General features: G+C 40.3%; 1 protein-coding gene across 4 annotated transcripts in view; it reads right to left on the reverse strand.

Moving 5' to 3' along the window:
• The window catches only part of nin (ninein (GSK3B interacting protein)), a 180,478-nt gene that overhangs the window by 76,600 nt on the left and 80,030 nt on the right, over positions 1–23,848 (reverse strand). For all 4 annotated transcript variants that reach the window (XM_048538225.2, XM_059649150.1, XM_059649149.1 and 1 more), the window contains one exon: positions 4,089–4,131. In XM_048538225.2, coding sequence (XP_048394182.2) covers positions 4,089–4,131 — 43 coding nt within the window. The remainder of the gene's footprint in view (positions 1–4,088; positions 4,132–23,848) is intronic.

Genomic DNA, 23,848 nt, shown 5'->3' on the forward strand with positions numbered 1-23,848 from the left:
AGAGGAGAGAAATTCACCAGCAACTAATTTCTGCTTAAAAATACATTTATGGGTAATGGATGAGGGCAGATTTGAACTTGAATTTGAACACTATGACATCATAACCATCATATAGTCAAATTGCCTCACATATGATTGATGGATTACTTAACAAGAATGACTCAGCAAGGAGTCAATATCACTTCTTTAGGGAACGGACTGTCAGTCCGTGAAGGAGCAATGCAAAATGATTACAAGGAGGCAAGAAACAAATAAGTTAGGTCCTTTCTTATTCAATTTTCACTCTCCTGCTGTTCCTCCGTCTGAGCTCTTTACATGGCGAACCATTTTGGCTAAGTAATCTGACAGAAGTCAGAAAACATCATTTACAGGCGGAAATTCATTAGGTGAGTGAGAAATTTGCCTCCTTCCCAACCTTGCCTGAATTAAACTCTGGGTGGGAACGCCCAAACAGGAATTTCCTGTCCTATTGCCATTTGAGGTCCTTAAGTGGTCAATTAATGGTCCGATCCAAGATAACACAGTCTGAAGCTGGATGAACACAGTAGGTCAAGCAGCATCAGAGGAACAGGAAAGCTGACTTTGAGCCTAGAGCCTTAATCGGAAATGGGGGAGGGGAAGGGGTTTCTGAAATACATAGGGAGAGAGGGGGGAGGCGGATAGAAGATGGATAGAGGAGAAGATAGGTGGACAGGAGACAGACAGGTCAAAGAGGTGGGGATGGAGCCAGTAGAGGTGAGTGTAGGTGGGCAGGTAGGAGGAGATCGATCAGTCCATGGAGGACTGACAGGTCGAGGGGGCGGGATGAGGTTAGTAGGTAGGAGATGTGGGTGGGGCTGGGGTGGGAGGATAGGACAGGTTAGGGAGGTGCGGACGAGCTGGGCTGATTTTGGGATGATGTAGGGGGTGGGGAGATTTTGAAGCTCGTGAAGTCCACATTGATACCATTGGGCTGCAGGGTTTCCAAGCGGAATATGACTTGCTGTTCCTGCAAGCTTTGGGTAGCAACATGTGGCACTGCAGGAGGCCCAGGATGGACATGTCGTCTGAGGGATGGGAGGGGGAGTGGAAAGGTTCGCGACTGGGAGGTGCAGTTGTTTAGTGCAAACCGAGAGTAGATGTTCTGCAAAGTGGTCCCCAAGCCTCCGCTTGGTTTCCCCGATGTAGAGGAGGCCAAACGGGAACAGTGGATGCAATATACCACATTAGCAGATGTGCAGGTGAATATCTCCTTGATGTGGAAAGTCTTTTTGGGGCCTGAGATGGGGTTGAGGGAGGAAGTGTGGGGGCAGGTGTAGCACTTTCTGCAGTTTCAGGGAAAAGTGCCGGGTGTGGTGGGGCTGGAGGGGATTGTGGAGTGGACAAGGGAGTCACAGAGAGAGTGGTCCCCTTGGAAAGTACATAAGGGTGGGGAGGGAAAATGTCTTTGGTGGTGGGGTTGGATTGCAGATAGCGGAAGTGTCGGGGGTTGATCCGATCCAACTGATTCTGACTGTCTTACCACTCCCGACCTACCTTACCGTCCCATCCAGTCAGACCTGACTACCTCTCAGCCAGACACAACAACTGCGACGACCCCCTGAAAAACTGACGATATCTCCACCCTGACTCACCCACTCATCGATGTCATCCACCAACTCACTCAGTCATGAACCCTCAATCATCTGTTAAAAAACTGGGCTTTTGAATACTTGCAGGAATTTGGCAATTAGTACAATACAAAAAGGGGAGTTTGATGGGAGATTCTGCACTATGCATTTCTTCTTCAGCCCAGATTGAAGCATACCAGAAGAAATGTGCACTATTGTTAGGTTGGCAAAATCTTCATGGTCAACAGCAATGTGACTGTCATTGCTGCCAACTACATAATTCAGGCCAGTGCCCTGATATTTACATGGGATGACAGGGTGGTGTACCTAAAACCTAGAACAAGGGATTTGTTGATATTAACGGTATGACAGCAATATATTTTCATCTTCCGTTTCCCATCTAGCAGTCAACCAAATTGAACACTGAATGGTTATAGCACAGAAGAAGGGCACTTGGCCCATCGACCAAATTCAGCGTCTGTTGCCAGAATATAATGATCATTGAAAGGCAGGGGAAAGAGGCCAGCCTGCATTTTCACATATGTTGGAAAGGGAGAGAGGGGAAAGGGGTGTCATCTCCTTTTTGGGCTTGGGGATGAAGATGTTTCCTGTTTTGGGGAGGGGAAACTTTGCATATCAGGGGCAACTTCTACCTTGTGCATCCCTGCATCCTGATCTAAATATTTGACTCCTTCCCTCAGCTCCACTATTCCTCTGCACCCAGAAGTAACTACTCACCATAGTCTGAGATAACAAAGTGTGGAGCTGGATGAACACAGCAGGCCAAGCAGCATCTTAGGAGCACAAAAGCTGGTGTTTCGGGCCTAGACCCTTCATCAGAAAATTCTGATCAGAAAAAGACCATAGTCTGGTCTCTTTCATCCCCAGGACTCCCTGTAGCCCCAGAAGTGGCCACTACTAAGTTACAGCACTGCTGGGACTGTACAACTGCTGGCCAACCAGCTCTCAAGGGCAGGATGTTCTTTCCTTTAGGGTCTGAGTTTGTCGACACTGCTTCCAGGGGATTTTTGTTTAAAGTCTATGTTTTCTACTGTGGAGAGATGGGTAAAGCTTTACACCACTCTCCCACATAAAATCATACCATTATTTTAAGTTTCTGAGGCACAGAAGAATTCACTCTTGTATCTTAACGCAATCTATTCTCCAACAAAGGGCCACTGAACTCGCAATGTTAACTCTGCTTTCTTTCCACAGATACTGCCAGACTTGCTGAGTTTCTCCAGCAATTTCTGTTTTTGTTTCTCACCCAAAGACGTCTGTTCTTTCACTAACAACAATGTAAAAACACAGATTTGGCAGGGTTGAATGAGAAAACTTCAACAAATGTTCATTAAATATGTGTCAATTGTATTCCTGAACGTCCAGATTTGAGCAGCACACAGCAATCCTGACTTCCGGCTTATCAGAAAAAAACATTATTATTATTATCGTGAATAAAATTCACCATTTTGCATGGCAAATTCCACATGGTCTTTGACTAATGAAGTCAAAGATCACTTGTAATGTCAGTTAGTATCTACCATTTAATTTGTAAAATTAAAAATCCATTGAATATATACACATTAATTCTGATTGCTTTAAGTTATTAGATGTTGTGCTTGTATTCCTGAGACCACAACTTCCCAAAAATCACTTGACTTCCTGCTGCTCCTGATCTGCAGACAGCAGTCAAAACCTTCAAAGCAGCATCACTTCTCATAAGGATCGCTGGCCTGTGATTGTCCAGCAGCTTCAGACAGGGCAGGGCAAGCAGGAATTGATTAGCCATCAAGCTGTCAGACTACCACTGTAGTGCCTGATTGGTCTGGTGGGGTTTGTCAAGGGTGGAAATAGTTTGGTGGGGACTCACTGTTAAAGACACACGCCCCCACAAACAAAAGGGAAATCTGGACCAAAGAATGGATACTTAGGCATGCTATGAAAAAGATCAGCCATGATCCTATTAAATGGCGGGCAGGCTCGAGGGGCCAGATGGCCTACTCCTGCTCCTGGTTCTTATGAAAGGCTAGTCAATGCTATGAAATACTCTGACAGCATGTGACAGATGGGAATTTCCCCGCCTCTCTCTCAAATACTCTTTCCACATTGAAATTGTTGATTCCTTGGTGGATAATGGATCCAATCAGTTCTGGGTAGCACCAGCTCAGCATCTAATCCGGGGGATACCATAACTGAGCCCAATTATGTCCTCACATCATGTCATATGCTCACATCACCCAGTGGTCAGAGGTAAGATCCCTGACTCAGGAGTACTCTGCCTCAATGGTACCCCACTTTTATCTGACCACAGTGACTTCAACAATTACAGATGAAACTCTAAAGTTCCTGGTCTAAACACCTCAGATACTCACAAATCAAATTGACTATACTATCAGAGGAGCACAGCTTTAAAAAATACCAAAATATGTATTCTTTAAAAAAATTGAACTAAGCCTCTCAGTGTTTGCAAGATATTTGAAGTTTGCAGTTCATCCTTACCTTCAGCTTCATATTCTTCACCTTCTGTGGAAGTTTTCCATTTCTAAAAATAAAATAACTAAGTCAAAAAATGTGAACATTCATTTGTATTTTCATGAATTGCAAACAACATTTTAAAATGTGTGAATGTAACAAGACCCAGTGAGAAGAATAAAGGGTAATATGACAAAGCGTATATTTTATTAAGGACATGAGAAAGCTTAAAACCTTCAATCTTGTTACATTTTTGAAAAATAAATTGAATTTATTTTCCATATCCTCAATATGTTCTGAAGCAGTTTTATAGTCAATTAAGTAACTGTTTGAAGTCTAGCTACTGTTGTAAGAAAAATGGCACCTAATTTATATATTGCACATTTCTACAAACACTAATGAAAACATTTATAAAGGGATGCTGGTTAAAGGATAAATATTGATCAAGATGTCCAGGGAACACCCTGCTCTTCTACCAATCTAACCAATGGATCTATTGCATCCAACTAGGAGTGCAGACAAAGCCTTGGTTTAAAGTCTCACTTTAATAATAATATCTCAGATGATGCAGCACTCCCTCAGTACAACAGTGAAGTGCCAGTCTTGATTACGTGCTGATTGGAGGGAGGCTCAAATTCCTGACCCTCTGATTCAGAGGTGACAGTGCTATGAATGAGCCTTGGCTGATGCCTTAAGTGAATAGAAAAGCATAAGTTACAAGGACTTACTTCATTTTTAAAGGTATTCATGGGCATTTGTAGGGCATTTCCTGAAGTGCATGGGGTGGCACTCAAGCACACTCTTTCATTAGTGATTCTCACAGAGATTTAACTGCCAAATGTACAACAAAAAACATTTACCATCCGTAGGCGAAAAAAAATAAGCAAGTCTCTTTCATCAAACAAACACAGAAAATACTGGAGAAACTTAGCAGGTCGGTCGGCATCTGTGGAGGGAGAAACAGAGTTAATGTTTCACCAGTTCGGAAGAAATTATATCATTCAAAACGTGAACTCTGTTTTTCTCTCTCCACAGATGTTGCCAGATCTGCTGAGTTTCTCCAGCACTTTCTGTATTTGTTTCAGTATTCATAGTATTTTGCTTTTATTTAAATCTCTTTCAACAGATGATTGTAAATATCTATTAAGTAGGAACTCTGGACAAATTTGCAGAAGAGTTGTTTTTAAGAAGTAGGAAGTGTAAATTGGTGAAAGAGGAAATTGCCTAAGATTCACTTGCTATACATAAAAAATGTTCAGCAATATAACAATATGGAATGAGATTCTAAGAAATAGTTGTGTGATGAAGGTAAACCAGAATTTGATGTATCTAAGCACAGTAAATTCTCTCTGGAGTCCAGATATGTTCTTACCTGATGCTGGCACATAATCATTAGCTAGATCAATTACAGATTTGAGCACAGTAATATGCAATGCATACTCTTAGCCAGAGCTCTAAATGCTGTTTCATTAATCAATATACCTTATGTCAACTAAATCCGATATATTAGGACTCCAAGTACAAAAGTGAAGAGGGTACTAGTATAGGCCCCCTCAAAGTCATGGCACTAAAACATTAAACATTTCTTTGATGAAGCAAATGTTAATGAAGTTATAACCTTCCCTTACTCTCTGAAAGTACTTGCAAAAATAATAGGAATTATCCCTTATGAATCAACTATTTGCACATTAATAGCATTCATAATTGTGAGATTGGTTTTCATCTCAAGATTTTAAAAGACTTTTAAATGAATCTGGTTAGAAAGTAAATTACTGAATAAATCAGCAACATGTAATTATGTGGGACCTGCATAAATCCCAGCACCGGCATGATTCAAATGCAGAATTTTATGAACTTACTTATTTGGATCACTGCATTTCAAAGTCAAAGTGTCAAAGCTTTTCTTACTGATGATGTTCCGAGGCTCTAAAGGCAAAGCAGGGATTGTCACTGATTGTGATTGCAAAGTAGTGGCTTCTTGGCCAAGCCACTTCATTTTGGCTGCTGCTAGTATTAAAATTACCCAATCAACTGAAATACAGTCAGTTGTGATCAGAACATATACAAGTCATAGAATTAAATTGGATACGCCCTACGTCTAGGCAGGCAGTCTGATAAAACCATTCAGTAACCTAGAAAGATTGCATGCACCAGTACAATATTGCAGTCTGTGAAAGCATGGCTATAAATACAGAGTATCTGTAGCTGGGCACCTAACTAATTGAAAACAGAAGCAACATTCAATCTGTGTGGTTTCCATAGAAACAAGATTAAATATAGTGGCTTTAAAAATTGCAGCAGCTGGTGGAATATTTCAATTACCCTGTTACTGAGCAATACCAGCATCTCCAATGTTAAAGCTGTAAACCTAATTTGAGCGCTGTCCTTCAAGAACATACACAGTGTGTAATGGAAGTGAGTGTGAGATCATGATTATTTGCTTTAGGAAAATAAAAAGAACATAATAATCCAATAAAAAAAACTGATTTTGTGAATAGCATTTCTGCATTATTCAGTGCACTGATTAGAAGATACACTTTCTATACACAGGGTACAGTAAATGACATTTTATCTGACCCCATCCCTTATTGTCATGCCACTTTTCACCACGTATTCACTAAATTATCTGACCTTCCACTATCTAATGCTAAATGAACTGTGTTCAGCACAGAACACTTATCCCCTTATGACTCCCACCTCAATGAGGTGGTGCAGGACACAATGTTAACCCCTTCTTCTGTTGCCTGTGCCTTTGTGCTCATTTCTTTGGGCAACAGTCTTCTCTCCACTTGACTGACCCTTTCACCTATTCTCAATACTCTTCTCCACACCTATGTCCATTCAACAATTTCCAGTTTCCTGGCCCTACGTGCCTTCTCTTTAGTATGGAGTTCTCCTCTTTTCCCTTGAATGGAGGCAAGCGTAGACTCCACCTCCACTACCGTCCTCTATCTGGCTAAGTGCATTCTCTCGCATTTTCCCACGACAATTTCTCCTTGAACACATTTCAATGTCTCCATGTTAAAGGCTCTGGATAACTGCATGGGTCCCACTTTTTGTTGATAAGTGGAATATTCTTTGTTTCAGTTCTACTCAGGGCCTTCCTCAACAATTCTTTCTCCAGTGCATTGATCAATGTATCAGTTCCGCTTTCAGCTCTTGTCTGGACCTGAAAAGAATGAATCAATTTAGCTATTAATTTCCATCCTTTCTCACCTTCACCTAGTGCTTCTCTGACTTTTCCCTTCCGTTCCTTGATTTTTCTGTTACCATTTCCAAGTATAGCCTCTCCATTGACATTTATTACAAAGGTATCATCACCACAGCTACTTATTCCTCATACACTGCTTCCTGTAAGGACTCATTTCCATTCTCCTTAATTCTCTATCATTGTTGGATCTGCTCCAACGATGCAAGCTTCCACAGATTCTGACATGTCTTTGTTTTTCCTCAACAAAAGATGTGCCCTCAGCCTTGACAGACTAAATTCCTGCACTTTGCCCTCATTCTTTCCCTTGCCTCCCAAGGCCAAGATAGGATTCCTCTGTCCTCACTTGCTGCCCAATCTGCCTACAAAGAATCTTTCTATGCATTTTCCAAAGAGTACAACATGTTGCCACCAACAAACACATCTTCCCTTTCCTTCTCCTATCAGTATTCTGTAGGGACCATTCCCTGAGACACTATGGTCCAATCCTCCTGCATCCTCAACACATCACCTCTTTCTACAGCACCTTCAATGCAATTGTAGAAGGTGCATCACATGCTCTTTCACCTCCTCTCTCCACAATGATCATGGCTGCAAACACACCTTCCAGGCAAATCACTAGTACTTTCAAATCTAATCTACAGTTTTCACTGCTCACAATATTGTTTCCTCTACATTGGGAAGACCAAACACAAACTGAGTTACTGCTTTTGATTTAACCTCCACACAATCTGTAAGAATGATACTGACTTTTCAGCTGTTTGCCACGTCAATACACCATCTCGCTCTCATGCTGACATTTCTGTTCTAGGCCTGCGGCAGTGCTCCAGAGAAGCCTAATGTAAAAACAGAACCTCATTTTCTGTTCAGGCACTTTACAGCCTTCAAGACTCAACACTGAGTTCAACAACATTACACCATGAAGCCTGTTCTGCATTTTGCTATTTTACCCCTCTTAGTCCCACCCTGCAGGGTCTGTATCTTGCTTTTGATAGTTACGCTTTCTATAAGATCTCATTTTTATTCTGTTATCAGAATCTTATCTGTACCCGTGCCTCACCTTCTCTGCAAACATTACACTCATTTTGTCTTTTGTTCTGACAGCTTTGATCTCCAATTTGTCTTACCTTCCATAATCTGGCTTTCTGATCCATCTGCCTTCTGCCACTTTTCAATAGCATAAGATCTATGAGATGGTTCCTGTCTCTCCATCGAGTTAAAGAGCCATACACCATGGAAACAGATCCTTCAGTCCAACCTGGCCATGCCAACCAGACATCCCAATCCGACCTAGTCCCATTTGCCAGCATTTGGCCCATATCCCCGTAAACCCTTCCTAAACATGTACCCATCCAGATGTCTTTTAAATGTAATTATAACCGCCTCCTCCACTTCCACTGGTAGCCTGTTCCAAACTCACACCATCCTCCATGTGAAAAAGTTGTCCTCAGATATTTTTAAAATCTTTCCCTGCTCATCTTAAACCTATTTCCTTTAGTTTTGGATTCCCCACAAGGGAAAAGTCCTTGGCTATTCACCCTATCCATGTCCCTCATGATTTTATAAATCTCTATAAGGTCACCCCTCAGCCTCTGATGCTTCTTTAGATAAGGAGACCCAAAACTGTACACAGTATTCCAGCTGTGGTCTGACTAGCCCTTTGTACAGTTTTAGCAAGATCTATCCCTTTTCACACTCTATTCTCTTTGAAATAAAAGCTAACATACCATTTAAATTCCTTCTTACCCACTGAATCTGAATGCTAACTTTCCGTGATTCAAACACAAGGACTGAAGCTTTCTTCAGTCTTTCCTTATTTAAATAATATTCATCTCCTCTACTGTTCCTGTCAAAGTGCATCACCTCACTATTTCCCATGATATATTCCACTTGCTAAATTTTTGTCATTCACTTAACCTGTCTATATTTCTGTGCAGACTCATAGCATCATGCTCAACACTTGCCTACTCACCTAATTTCGTATCATCTACAAACTCTTTACAGCAGTCACTTCTGTTATCTAAATTATTAATATTTATCGTAAATAGTTGTGACACAGCATTGACCCTTGTGGTACTCCTCTCATTTCAGGTTATCATGCCCAAAATGCCCCCTTTATTCCAAGTCTCTGTACTCTATTAGTTAGCCAATTTTTATCCATGTTGACACACGACCTTGAACACCATGCATTATCTTGGTAAGCAGCCTCATGTGTGGTACCTTACTGAAAGCCTTTTGGAAATCCAAACACACTACATCTACTTGTTATGCTTTATCTACCTGATTATTACCTCTTCAAAGTACTGCATTAATTTGCCAAGCATGATTTCTCTTTCAAGAAGCCATGCTGATTCTGCTTGATTAGCTTATGCATTTCTTAAACTCTGCCATTACATGCTGTAGAACAGACTCCAATGACAGATGTTAGCTAACTGGCTGCTTTTTTGTCTCCATCCCTTTTTGAATAAGCCTTGCCACATTGTATGTTTTTTATTTCACTTTGATAATGTCCTTGACTTCCCTAGTTAAGCATACTCGGTTTATCCCCTGCTTAGAATCCTTCTTCCTCACCAGAATATATCTTCACTGTAGGCTATTAAATGTCTTTTGTAAACATCCACCATTATTCATCAACCATTTTCTCTGCTTTAATCCTTTCCAAGTGCAGAAGTCAATTCTGTCCCAGTTCCCATGTAATTACTCCTATTTAAGTTTAGAGCAGCTACTATTAGGGGACTTATAGGCTATTCCCACCAGTGTCTCTTCCTGTTGTTTTTTTCTTACCTGTTTCATAACATCCAATTCTTGCTAATACATTCATTCTGTCTCATACTAACAAAACCAATCCACTACACTTCATCATAACAAAGTGTGGAGCTGGATGAACACAGCAGGCCAAGCAGCATCATGCTGCTTGGCCTGCTGTGTTCATCCAGCTCCACACTTTGTTATCTTGGATTCTCCAGCATCTGCAGTTCCCATTATCTCCACTACATTTCATTTCTTGCTTCTCTTTTTGAAAGACCACATACATATAAATACTTAGTTCCCAGATTCAATTTACTTGTAACCTTGGCTTTGTAATGGCTGTAAGTTCGTGCACATTAACCTATTTTGTCCATTAATTTTGTTCTGAACACTACGCGGAATTAAGGAAAGCAAAATTAGTTTTGCCTTTTTACCTCTGTTCCCCCTTTGTCCCTATTTGCTGCTTTTCTAAAATGCTTGTAATTCTATCCCTTCCTGTCCCACTCTGGGTATCATTGTCAAAGTTGTCATGCAATGCCTCCAGATAATAAAATGTGAGGTTGGATGAACACAGCAGGCCCAGCAGCATGCAATGCCTCCAAATGCTTTTGCTTTGTAAGTCTATGCTTTCACCCTCCTGATCTTACCTGCACTCCCCAATTAGATTAATGCCCTCTCTATAGACCTATTATTCAATTCACAAACTTGTTCCCAACACATGTCAAATGAAGCCTATCAAACTGGAACAGCTCCCTTCTACATAGTATGGTGCCAGTGCCCCATGAACTGAAACCCTTTACTTCCATGCCAATTTTTAAGAAATGCATTTAACTCCCTGACTTAATTTATCCTACACTAATTTGCCTGTGGCTCAGATAGAAATTTTGAGATTACATCATTGGAGGTTCTCCATTTTAGGTTAGCTCCTAACTGTTCAAGATTTTTAGCAGAGCCTCCTTTCCAGTCCTAGTACCAATGTAGGTGCCAACAAATGAATCTCTCCAGTCTCACTCTCAGTTCTTCCACATTTCCATGGGGAGATCCTTAGCTAGGCAGGCAACATTGCATTGTGACCCACGATCACGGCTGCAGAGAACAGTATCTATGCTCATAATTATAATATACCCTACCCACTGCTACATTCTTATTTCCTCCCCCCCAATTGAAAAGCTCCCCGTCATATCAAATATGTAAGAATTGACTGGCATAATATATCATGCTTTGAATTAATCAAGGATCTAATTTGCTTAGCAAGATTATTGGGCAAGAAACAATATAGTTTATTAAAGATTTTGAGGGGCTTTGTAACTTGGGTTGTGGATGAGGTTGCAGACACGCTTGCCAAGCCAGTGGGTTTGGTTGCAAATGTTTCATCTCCCTTTTAGGTAGCATTGTCAGTGCACCTTCAGTGAAGTGTTGGTGTTCTGACCCGCTTGTTATTTATATGCCTCAGTTTGTTCGGGTGTTTGGTACCACTTCAGTTCTGTTTCTCAGTGGTTTGTACACAGGGTTTAATTCAACGAGGACAACGAGGGACACAAATTTGATGGGTTAAAACACATCTATAATCGCACAAGCCAAACAGAGACACATCTGCAAATTCCTGGAGACCTGGTGTTGGTAACCAGAAATCCAACAACGAGCTCATTGAATTAGACGCTGTGTACAAAACATTGAGAAACAGAACCGGAGGTGGTACCAAACACCTGAACAAACTGCAACATATAAATAACAAGCTCGACAGAACACCAATGCTTCATTGGATGTGCACTGACGATGTACCTGGCAGGGTGACGAAACATTTGCAACCAAACCCACCGGCTTGGTGAGCATGTCTACAACCTCAATATAGTTTATTCTATTTAAATGCTGGCTGGATCACATTTACTGTTGATCCTTAGATGCACTGAAAATTTCTTATTGTAGTGACTGATTTTATAATTGAATGGCTTATTGACTAGGTGCGCTGGCCATACTAAGCTGCCCATAGTGCCCAGGGATTGGCCATGGCAATGCAGGGTTACAGGGATAGGGTAGGTATGTGGATCTGGCCGGGATGCTCTTCGGAGGGTCGGTGTGGGCTAGATGGGCTGAATGGCTTGCTTCCACACTGTAAGGATTCTATGATAACAAAGTATGGAGCTGAATGAACACAGCAGGCCAAGCAGCATCTCAGGAGCACAAAAGCTGACGTTTTGGGCCTAGACCCTTCATCAGAGAGCTCCTGAGATGCTGCTTGGCCTGCTGTGTCCATCCAGCCTCACATTTTATTATCTTGGATTCTCTAGCATCTGCAGTTCCCATTATCTCTGTAAGGATTCTATGATTTCTTTTCTGATTTCTATTGTGTAATGTGCCACACAGTTGGGGTGACACTCACCAGCAACCTAGGCTAAGCAATGTTGATGAGAATAAATATCAAGACTCTATCTCTTCAGGAGGCAATTGGGACTTAATGTCAAACCACCAGCCTTCAATAGGCAGGAAACAATTCTGGCATTAATACTAAGTAAGCAGATTATCGAATCAATTCCATAACTTGTCATGTTGGGTCTTGAACTTATGACCTTGCATCTAGTATTATAACCATTACACTACCAAAACATGTCTTACATTCATTGGACATTGTGTTGTGCATTAATATGCCATTTATCACAAGAAAATGTACAAGTGATTTCAGTTTTCTGCAAACTGTTGGCTTCATAGCATTCATCTGTTAATTATCTTTGGCAAATTTGACAACCTTGAATTCATTTCAGCGCACAGGTCCCTGCTATAATTAGAAACATCAGGGACTGAGGACCGAGACCATTCAGCATTCCACTCAATACCTTCACTCAGATTGCAATCAAACCTCTCACTTAGGATCTATCTGGCTCAAGTTCCTTCTTGCTTTAAAAGTAACATTTTATTTGTCTTCTTGGACAAAGCTACCTCACAGGCAATTGCAGAGAGATAAGATGCAGAGTACCAGATCAGACAGTGACAGACTCTGTCGCAGCTTATTTAGGGAGAAATAGAGCAAATGGGTAATTAGCTGAGGTAATCAGGCAGATTTATACTTTTTTTAACTTTTATTTTTACTTCAAATTTATATCTTAAAAGGTGTAGTGGCTGTGGTCGGGAACACAATTGGATAAATTACTGAAGAGCACTTACTGTTTTCAATTAAAAGAGATACTTACTTGGTATTTCATTTCCTATGATTTTTTGCACCCAATGGTAAAAATGCAGTTTCCAAAGGGACAGAGGGAGAGAAAAAAAATCACACCAGCTTTCAGCATTTCATATAACTGTAAACTTAATAGTGGAAGTGTGACAGAGATAGTCAGAACTGCCAATGCTGGAGAATCTGAGATAACAAGGTGGAGAGCTGGATGAACACAGCAGGCCAAGTAGTATCAGAAGAGCTGGAAAGCTGACGTTTCAGGTCTAGACCCTTCTTCAGTAAAGGGTAGGACCTGAAACATCAGCTTTCCTGTTCCTCTGTTGCTGCTTCGCCTGCTGTGTTCATCCAGCTCTACACCTTGTGATATCTTAATAGTGGAACTGTTGCTTTTTTCTAAACAAGCCTGCTCATATTTTCCAAAAAATACAGTTAAAAATTCAAAACTTGCCTGAATTAGTTTACTAATACCATTTAAAAAGGTCTGATCAATAAACAGCATGATTACACAATACCTGAACAAGAATCCTATACTAGCCAAAATTCAAAACTTATCGCTGTCATTTAGTATTTACTATTGTCCTTGGGTATGTAGCAAAAAGCATCCAGGCATTTGCACTTTGGTTAACACATAAATCTACTCATAACTAATTAGTTATATAAAGGTGGATTAAAATTTTCACAAAGATAGGAACAAAATGGTTCTAGCCTTCAAACATCAGCACTGAGCTCTTACTGGCAAGGAAACTTTGTATTTTAATGTCATGTTGGGCATTTTGTGCACGATCAAGACAGCAGCTTGGTTTGATACAAGTCAGTATTTATTGACACCTGCGTGGAAGACAGAGCTTTGCAAATACATTATTCAGATGGACACATGCACAGCTGAACCACAGAACAGATGGCACAGTTTAGTATTCTGGGCCATATCTTTTGGACTGAGAAAAGCACATGCTACACTTACTATTGTTTACTTGTCATAGCCTCTTTCACCCTTTATACATAAACCCACCAACTCTTTCCACTTCACCATCTGTTTCATAGAATCAGATTCTTGGTCATAAATTAGAGACACCCAAATAACTGTTACTAAAGTCCTGCCTTTGTCAGCATTTCATTAACATAACATTAGAGATGCAATGATCAATGCACGCAGTACAATCACAAACATGTTTGGAAATAAGGGAAAAACTAAATATTAGGAACCTTTAATGTAATATTTACATTTTTAAAATACCTTGTGAATACATTCCTGCATTTTCAAATGGATTTGGAATTGCAACATTAAAACCCTATCTGGATTCCTTTGTGAGGGTAGATGATGTTTGGCTGTACAGTTTTACTGTTCTGGTATCAACCACTATAATTGCTATTTACAACATCAATCGCAGTTCAACGCATTGAATACTGTAAACATCTTAGCATTTGGCTAATTAAAGTTCATTCCAAAATATGATAAATACTACTTCCAGAAGTACAACACAAGAGCACTTCTCCATTTAACATAAATGACAATGTAAAACCATAGAATTATACCAGAAGTATATGTATTTTGATAAATTTCTATTGTTTTTAGAGACAAACAGTTTCGATTGCATTGCAAGTAACACAATTTTGTAATATGGCTTGACAAAGAATGAAAGTTATGCATCTGGTATAGAAATGAATCCCGACTTTCCTAAATCATCTTAAAATTGTGGCTATAAATGAATAATTTAAGATTCAATTTATGACCTGTTTGAGGCACCCAAGGTCCATGGCTTCGCAAGCTGTTTTAAACAGCAGGATTTTATTCTTGCTATTAAGGATGGTGTTATTCAGGATGGCATTAGACATAGTTATTCATGGGACATGTTTGAATCGCCATCTAAATATGTTATACGCATAGAAAATGGACAGTCATGGTCTAGCAGACATCTAATAAAGATGCTGCTGACCTCTTTCCTATCCCCAGCAAGAGCATGGTGCTGATGGGAATAGAAAATGGAAGTGCTATTCAATCATGTGATTTTTATGAATTTGGCTGCAACAGTGCAGTTTGATTTATTTCATCTTAAATGGAAACCACATTGTATCAAGGCTGCTACGTGTCCAAGTCAATCACTTTACAGTTACCTTCGGACCCAGAAACCAACACCCAATCTTTTACATTAAACCATAAAAAGTTAACATTTTTTCCCATACTAATGTTTGCTGACTTATGCACAATTCTCAGCCAAAGCAAAGAAACAACTGAATAAAAAAACCGAAACATTGTTGTCTATTGGTCTGCCCCTGGCAAGCCTGAACTGTCAAATTAATAACAAATGCATGTATGTAGGAGGTAAGCCTTCCAAAAGAAAATATTTCTCCTTCTATTAATTAATTATATTTTTATACTTAAAATTAGCAATGAGGCTTTTTAAATGTAAAATACAAGACTATTAATCTCTGAGATAAGTCTCAGCTCACATTGATTTGAATTTGCTGAGATTTGATGCAACAAATTTTTCTAAGCAATCACTCCCATAAGAATATCGTTGTCCTACGAGAGCTGAAACGTCATCACAATGTGAAGATGTAGTTTTACCAGTTAGAGATCTTTCTATGATAGTTACTTTTAGGAAAGGTATAAATGTAATAGCCTAATTTTCTGGAAAGTTGCATTCGTAAAACTTCACAAGCTCCTTTTCTTATTTACTTTTGATTCAATGTTAGAAAATAATGGATTATAACAGTCTGATGGTTCTGCCCTGAAATCAGACTTAATCCAATGCATTTTGACAGTTCAATGTGAATTTTCATATTTGCCACTTTGGTTCAAAACATCCACTGAAGCACAGAGGTCAAACATCCTCATGAGTATGAGTTCCTTTCCTTTTACATTAAGAAAAAAAAATGGGATGGCTGTGTCATTGGCTCGTGAATCTCTCCACCTGTGTTTCTCCCAGGTGTAACTCTATGCCTACGTGGAAAAGCTGCAAATTTACACATTGAATGCTGTAAACCTTTGGGAAAACATTTCAGTCCTATCCCTATATGTACCCAAATCTTTAAACACCAATGCAAAATAGTTCTAATTGATACCTATGGGACCTCTGCTTTGTTCCATTTTGTTTTCCATGATATAAAAGGTTACTCATTGTTATTTATAGACCTCAAGTTAAGAATGAGGTTAGGCCTTTTAAAGAGTCTATTGTGCCATTCATCTACAATCATTTCTGGAAAAGCAGAATTGGTAAATCCCTGTTTTAGTATCATGTGGGAACAAGTTGGCACCATTCCAAATCAACAGGCTAGGTTTTCTTCACTTTCAGAAGGTTTTAGTCTTATATTTACAAGCAAATTTTCTTTACATCAGAGCATTATTATGTTTATCTGAACAGCTCCTTTAAAACTCTAATCAGTAAGTCGAATTGTCTAGCTGTTGTTATCACCGGACAAGTTTGATCTTAGACTGAAATCTGGCTTGATAAATCATGTTTTTTTTCTGCTTTTAATCAGGTGACTTCTCACTGATGCATAAGTATGTAATGTTGCAGATTTAGCTTTAACACGAAAACAGAAGTTTAATATGCAAAAGTAATGAAGATAAAATAGAATAAGCTAATCTATGTACATATAACACACGCTTAAAATATTTTGATACACAAGAATATGATCCCATTGATCCCAAAAGCATTCATTTACAGTGGTCACACCAGTGAGAATTCCCTTCACTATCACCCCATATAGGACTAATTTAACTGTAGGTTCAACTCCCAGACTAGCATCCCTTGTGTCTATGCCATGTTAAAAAACCATCTGCGCACCTGCAAGTGTGCTGCCACTTGTAGCTGTGCTGCTTGGCTATGAAAGGAGTGAGGAAGTAACTATGCAAACTGAGCTTGACCTTCCGATAGGATGAGGGAAAATGCCCATGGGCAATGGCACTCAGAGAAGTGTCAGAGGCCAGGCACCTGCTGAAACCACAGCGGGAGATGACTCAGTGGTTTGGGTGTTGACAGACTGTTCAAATGTTCAGAGAAGAGCAGCAGCAGACAGACAGATATACACTGGCCATCATAGTAGAGAAGCTGGAATGACGTACATTGCTGGCACACCCACCACTGTTTGACTGCCTCCATGGACAAGTCAGTGGCTGCCCAGTGGCCCAATACCATCAAGGTCAGCTGGAGAGTCAACAATCCCTGATCCCACTGCCCTAGGTACTGATGGCACAGTGACAGTAAGTCAGGGAGAATTGATCTTAGTCCAGGATCTCCTCTTCACAAGGATACAGGGCAGTGCCATGCGGTACTCAGCCAGAGAAGCTGTACACAGCCCTTTCTATAGTCTTCACTCGGGACATTGTGGGGGTGCCTGCACTCTCTATCGCCACCCTGCCTGCCCCACTTTGATTTTGGAAGTTCCAGCCAATGAGGGTTCAAGACTCAGGACATATCTCAACCATCCAGACATAACCACCTGTGTGGATCACCCAACCAAATGTCCAAGGCTAAAGGCTCCAATTTGGAGCGGGTTCCATCTACTGTATCTGCAGAGCAGGGGAGCTGATTATGGATTATTTCTTCAAAAAAATTCATTTCCAGCAATCCAAGCATATGTCTTCGACACCAGTGTGATTTATCAAATTAGCAGTTTCAAAAGCTTTCATAGATGCATATACTTTTGCCCTCATTTAGCAAAAGTAATTACATGTTCAATGACAACGTATTTTGGTTTACATTGATCAAAGCCCCTTTGTCCAGCAATAAATCAAATTATCTTTCAAAATATATACATACGTTTCTGCACATTGTGGTCACAGAACATGTTTTGTCACTTGAGTGCCACCATCAAGCATCTCTGCTGTTTCCAGTGCTGTGTTAATTACACACTGTGTAAACACTACTAATTTGAAAGGTTTCCCTCTGAGTTATCTTGAATAATTCTGTACTGTGCATAACAGGACCGTGATCTGAATGAGTTCATCGTCCACAAGTAATATTATGTATACTTGGCGCTCTCCTTTTCAGTTTGTGCCGACGCACAATTTGTGGTTGAATAATCAGAGATTTGTTGCCATCTTTGTTTTTGCTCAGTAGTTTGCCTTTGATGAAAAGGAAACTCCAATTAGCTCACAACTGCTTCCAATTGTTCGATAAAAGGTAGAAAAATGGCCAAGGAATCAAAGCAGTTTCTTCCGAGACGTTGAGCAAACATTCAGGCCTTTTCAAGCAGTGAATATCAATATTTCAGTTAACAAATCTCCAGGGTTTCTTTGAGCTGAGTACTGCAACACATGACTCATGTTGTTTGTGATAGATTCCTTTCACTGCTTTACTCTTGTTATTGTAAAGAACGCTCTCATCAGTGCAATGGTCACTTAACTACAAGTCCCTCTGAATGTACAACAGAATACTATTGATGACATTTGATCCCAACATAGAAAATGCCTCACATGATTAGCAGAATGTACAAGTATATATGTGAACAGAAATAATGATGTTGGTTAGCCAGTTGAATTGGTATTGCAAACAATGGTAAAATCTATACTTCAGCTGAGAATAGAACTCAAAAATGTATTTCCTTTGCTTTGAAGCACTTTGCAAAATTCTGAAATTGTGAAAGGTACCATTCAAATGCAATTCTTTTCTTGCTTTATGCCTCCTATCAATCAGAAGCAGCAAGAACAATTGCAGAGGGGGTATCATCTGCAGCTTTCAAAGCTTTAAAAATGCAATAAAGCACTTCTCATACAGTGAATTATTTTGAAGCATTAGTGTTATATAGGTAAATATGCTGGATTTTTTGCAAGGCAAGGTCTCAAAAACAATAGCTTGGTGCTTTGTGGCAGGAAAAGAATGGTAGAATGGTTGCAGCATCAGAGGAGGTAATTCGGCATGTTGTCCTCATTCTTGTTCTCTGTAAGAGTAACTCAACTAGTCCAGTCTCTCATCTCTTTCCCTATCACTGTTTTCTCTTCAGGTGTTCATCTAAGTTCCTCTTGAAAGCCAAGACTGAATCTGCTCTACCACAGTCTCGAGCAATGCATTCCAGATCATAACGGTTTGGCAAAATACTTCTGCACATTGTAGCTTGCCTTACTCATGTCGCCTCTGATGTCGTCTTTTGTAATTGGTTTTAAGGCAGTAGGCATTTTATACATTACGTGGAACATGGTGTCACTGCACAAGGGACTAGTGAATTTTCATAGCTATATTAGTGCCAAAGGCTGTCGAGAAAAGCACAGAGAGCTGGTTTGTGTGAGGCCCAGGGTAATTTTTTTTTTGAAGTCTGGAATTTCCTTTCATAGAAGATACAGAGGTGAAGTGAAAAAGAAAATTAGGAAAGTAAAGAGAGGGTGCAAAAATATATTGGCTGGTAAAATTAAGGAAAATCCAAAGACGGTTTCTCAGTCTGCAAAGAGCAGAGGATGACTAGCAAGAGGGTAGAGCCTATTAGTGGCATCCTACTTTTAAGAAGAAGAGTATGAAATATTCGATCCATTAAGGGTATGTTCAAAGGAAGTGCTGAAGGGCCTGCCCTCCTTAAAAGTGGATAAATCACCAGGGCCAGAATGAATTATATCCAAGGCTGTTAAAGAAAGCCGGGATGGAATAGCAAATGGTCTCAGGGTCATTTTCCCTTCTTCACTAGATGCAGGTGAGGTACCAGAGATTGGAGGTCTGTAAACATTGTACCATTATTCAAAAATGCCTATCCTGTGCATCCTTTGGGGCGATTAAATTGAAAAATAATGAGAGCCTTAGATAGAGTGGACAGGAAAGATTGGTTTTCCCTAGTGGAGAGATCAATTACCAGGGGCACAGGTTTAAAAGATGATTGGTATAAAGAGAAGAGGGTCACAAGGACAAACCTTTCCACCCAGAGGGTGGGGAATACCTGAAATTCAATGCCCAGTTTGGTTTCTGAGCCAGAAACCCTTAACTCACGTAAAAGGAGCTTGGGCAGATTCCGGAAGTGCTGCAAACTGCAAGGCTATGGACTTGGTGCTGGAAAGTGGAAACAGAATGGGTGACTAATTTATTCAGCCAACACAGATGTAATGGGCTGAACGGCCTCTTCCCATGCTGTAACCTTTCCATGATTCTATAGCTGTAATAATTAAAACTTCAGTCTTCAACTATGCACAAAATATCGACTGTTGTGTGAGTCATTCTGGCTTTGAATATTCTACCATGTGATGTTATGGAGATGTAAGAGAGGTTAAGACTGAATTAGAAATTCTTTCAGTCTCAATAATAGAACTATTTGATTGACACAACATTGAACAATAAGGTATCAGAGCTGGAGAAAGTGTTACAAGTTATACCGCTTCCTAGACTTCATTGAGAAACAGAAAAGACAGAGTTGTGAAATTTTACAGGCCTTCAACAAACACTTTGAGCCCTCAACTACTGTTGTTTATGAATGTTACATGTTTAATGTGACAACGCAGGAACAGGGGGAGAGTACGTGGCTGTACTCAGACATCTAGATGAATTTTGCAAAATTGGGCAACAGAAGGATAATCTAATCAGAGACATGGTTACCACTGGAACAAGGAATCCCACACTGAGAGTATTTTTGCTGAGAAAAGAGAAACTTAGGACCAGATAATAATCCCCAAATTGGGAGTTGGGAAAATTCCCAAACACCCATCTTGGCTAATATTGACTCTGTAGGGGTGATTTGCATTTTCACACCTCCAGGTGTGATTTGGGGAAATAGCTGTGTAAGTAACCTGTTTAAAAGACCTACCTTGGGCTGAGGGGCTTTGCCTTATCCTGTAAGAAGAAAAGCCCTACAGTCCTCATTCCCCACATCACACACTCCCAATGCAGCATAGCTTACGCATCCCAAACACCCTACCATGTGTTATCACACACTCCCATGCTCAAGTTCTCCCCTCCTGCCCACCCAGTGGCCAATCATGCTTCCATGCCAAAACATGACATTTTCATTTACAATGAATGAATTCCATAGTGACAATATTGCGTGTTAAGAAATCTTTCATAAAGAGGTTAATTATGACCAAATGCTGTGAAATTGATAGCAGACTATGACAATCAAAACTTTGAATCAGCTGATGGCTCAGGTGTTTCAACCTTCTGTGAACAAATATATAATAAGAATTGATTGTGAGCCAAAACAACTATTAGAGGGCTGAAACACCTGAGCCCCTGTTTAATTGACAGTTCTTTTTGTCTGATGTCTATTATCAATTTCAGAATGTACCCTTGTTTTGCTGGCTATTGATCTTTTAATCTTGAGGTTGTTCCTTCATTGAAGATGTCTGACTTTGTATTTTTTAAATGTTATTTGAACTGGTCTGATGACACTGAGAAATTTACTGCAGCATCCATTTTAAACTCCACACTCCACCCACTTACTTCACATTTAACAATCCAGTAACTAATTCCAACACTGTTGACTTCTCATGAAATTGCTTAATTCCCATTGTGTGTTGTTTCAACTTGAATCTGTTTTAGTTTCATAAGTTTTATTTGTTCACTGTATTCTCTATTGGAATTCTGCAGACTTTTCTAAAATGTCCCACATTCCTGCTGTTGGGACTGTTGAGTCTGCTGGTCAATTGTCCAATTTGCTTGATTTGTTCCCTCTAAAACTTCAATGCTTAAAAATGACAGTTGTTGTGCATTTCCTGGATTCAGTGGACTGTGTTTTCCATGAACTTTCTTTCCTGCAGCCCATGTGCTGAATTGGCTCAATCGCTTTCTTCCATGGCCCTTCAGTTTCCCCTTGAACAAACACCCATTTCAGCGTTCTTATCTGATGTGATTTTTACTGCTTCAAATCCTCCCTAACTTGTCAAAGGTATGATGATGCTTCTTTGGAAACTCCAGACACGATTCACTCATGAATTTGCTCTGCCTTTGGTACCTTGGTAATGCAATTTTATGTTGACCTGTAAGGGTCACTTTTGAATGAAACCACACTTTTTCAGGCCTCTGTTTTCTCCAATTAAATTTCGCACACTATTGTTATATTTCTTCACACATTGACGTATGTATCAAATGTCCTCAGTACTTTTTCATACAATGCAATACGTTCATCAACACCTTGTCTTGCAAAATCACTGTTCATAATGGCCCATGCTGCATACAATAATGTATTAGAACATAGAACATAGAACATAGAACAGTACAGCACAGAACAGGCCCTTCAGCCCACAATGTTGTGCCGACCATTGATCCTCATGGATGCACCCTCAAATTTCTGTGACCATATGCATGTCCAGCAGTCTCTTAAATGACCCCAATGACCTTGCTTCCACAACTGCTGCTGGCAACGCATTCCATGCTCTCACAACTCTCTGCGTAAAGAACCTGCCTCTGACATCCCCTCTATACTTTCCACCAACCAGCTTAAAACTATGACCCCTCGTGCTAGCCATTTCTGCCCTGGGAAATAGTCTCTGGCTATCGACTCTATCTATGCCTCTCATTATCTTGTATACCTCAATTAGGTCCCCTCTCCTCCTCCTTTTCTCCAATGAAAAGAGACCGAGCTCAGTCAACCTCTCTTCATAAGATAAGCCCTCCAGTCCAGGCAGCATCCTGGTAAACCTCCTCTGAACCCTCTCCAAAGCATCCACATCTTTCCTATAATAGGGCGCCCAGAACTGGACGCAGTATTCCAAGTGCGGTCTAACCAAAGTTTTATAGAGCTGCAACAAGATCTCACGACTCTTAAACTCAATCCCCCTGTTAATGAAAGCCAAAACACCATATGCTTTCTTAACAACCCTGTCCACTTGGGTGGCCATTTTAAGGGATCTATGTATCTGCACACCAAGATCCCTCTGTTCCTCCACGCTGCCAAGAATCCTATCCTTAATCCTGTACTCAGCTTTCAAATTCGACCTTCCAAAATGCATCACCTCGCATTTATCCAGGTTGAACTCCATCTGCCACCTCTCAGCCCATCTCTGCATCCTGTCAATGTCCCGCTGCAGCCTACAACAGCCCTCTACACTGTATTGACGTGGTCTACTTGCCCTTCATTTTTCTAAGCAATTTGAATCTTGAAAATTGTTTTTTTCCAAATCTCCCATTCCTGAATCTGGTGCAGTGTGTTTGAAATGGCACTGGGAATAGCCAGGTAGATTCAATTGAGGCATTTAACAGGGCACTGGATGGTTTTTTTGGATAGTTATGGTATGCGAGGATGTGGGAAAAGGCAGAAGATTGGCACTTGACAAACAAGCCAGACTAGATAATAGAGCCAATGCAGGCATAATTGGCCAAATGACCTCTTTCTGCACTATAGTAATTGTGTGACTCACTGAATTGAACTCTGGAGCTGCTCCTTTGACTATGTCCGAACTTGTCCAATTGTCTGCAAATTCAGTTAATATTTACTGCTGTATGGTCTTTGGGCCCATTTTGTAGCCTATGTCAGCAATGAGTGCCTGGTGAGACCTGAAAATTTTTCTTTTTCTCCATCTTGACCATATGTTTTATTTCAAAAGTAACATTTGATGCCATTGCTTTTTGCTGCCTTTTCTGTTTCTAGCATTTTGATTACGTCTACGTGGTTTAACTGACTTTAGTCTTCCAAATACTAATGCTTGGGTCTAAGGTGCTTTTACACCTTGGTAGATACAGGCGTTCTCTTAGATTCTAGTAGACCTCTACTCCCTTCCAGATCACTCTACACAATCATATGAGACTGATG

The sequence above is a fragment of the Stegostoma tigrinum genome, chromosome 10, assembly GCF_030684315.1.
Source record: "Stegostoma tigrinum isolate sSteTig4 chromosome 10, sSteTig4.hap1, whole genome shotgun sequence".
Lineage (NCBI taxonomy): Eukaryota > Metazoa > Chordata > Chondrichthyes > Orectolobiformes > Stegostomatidae > Stegostoma > Stegostoma tigrinum.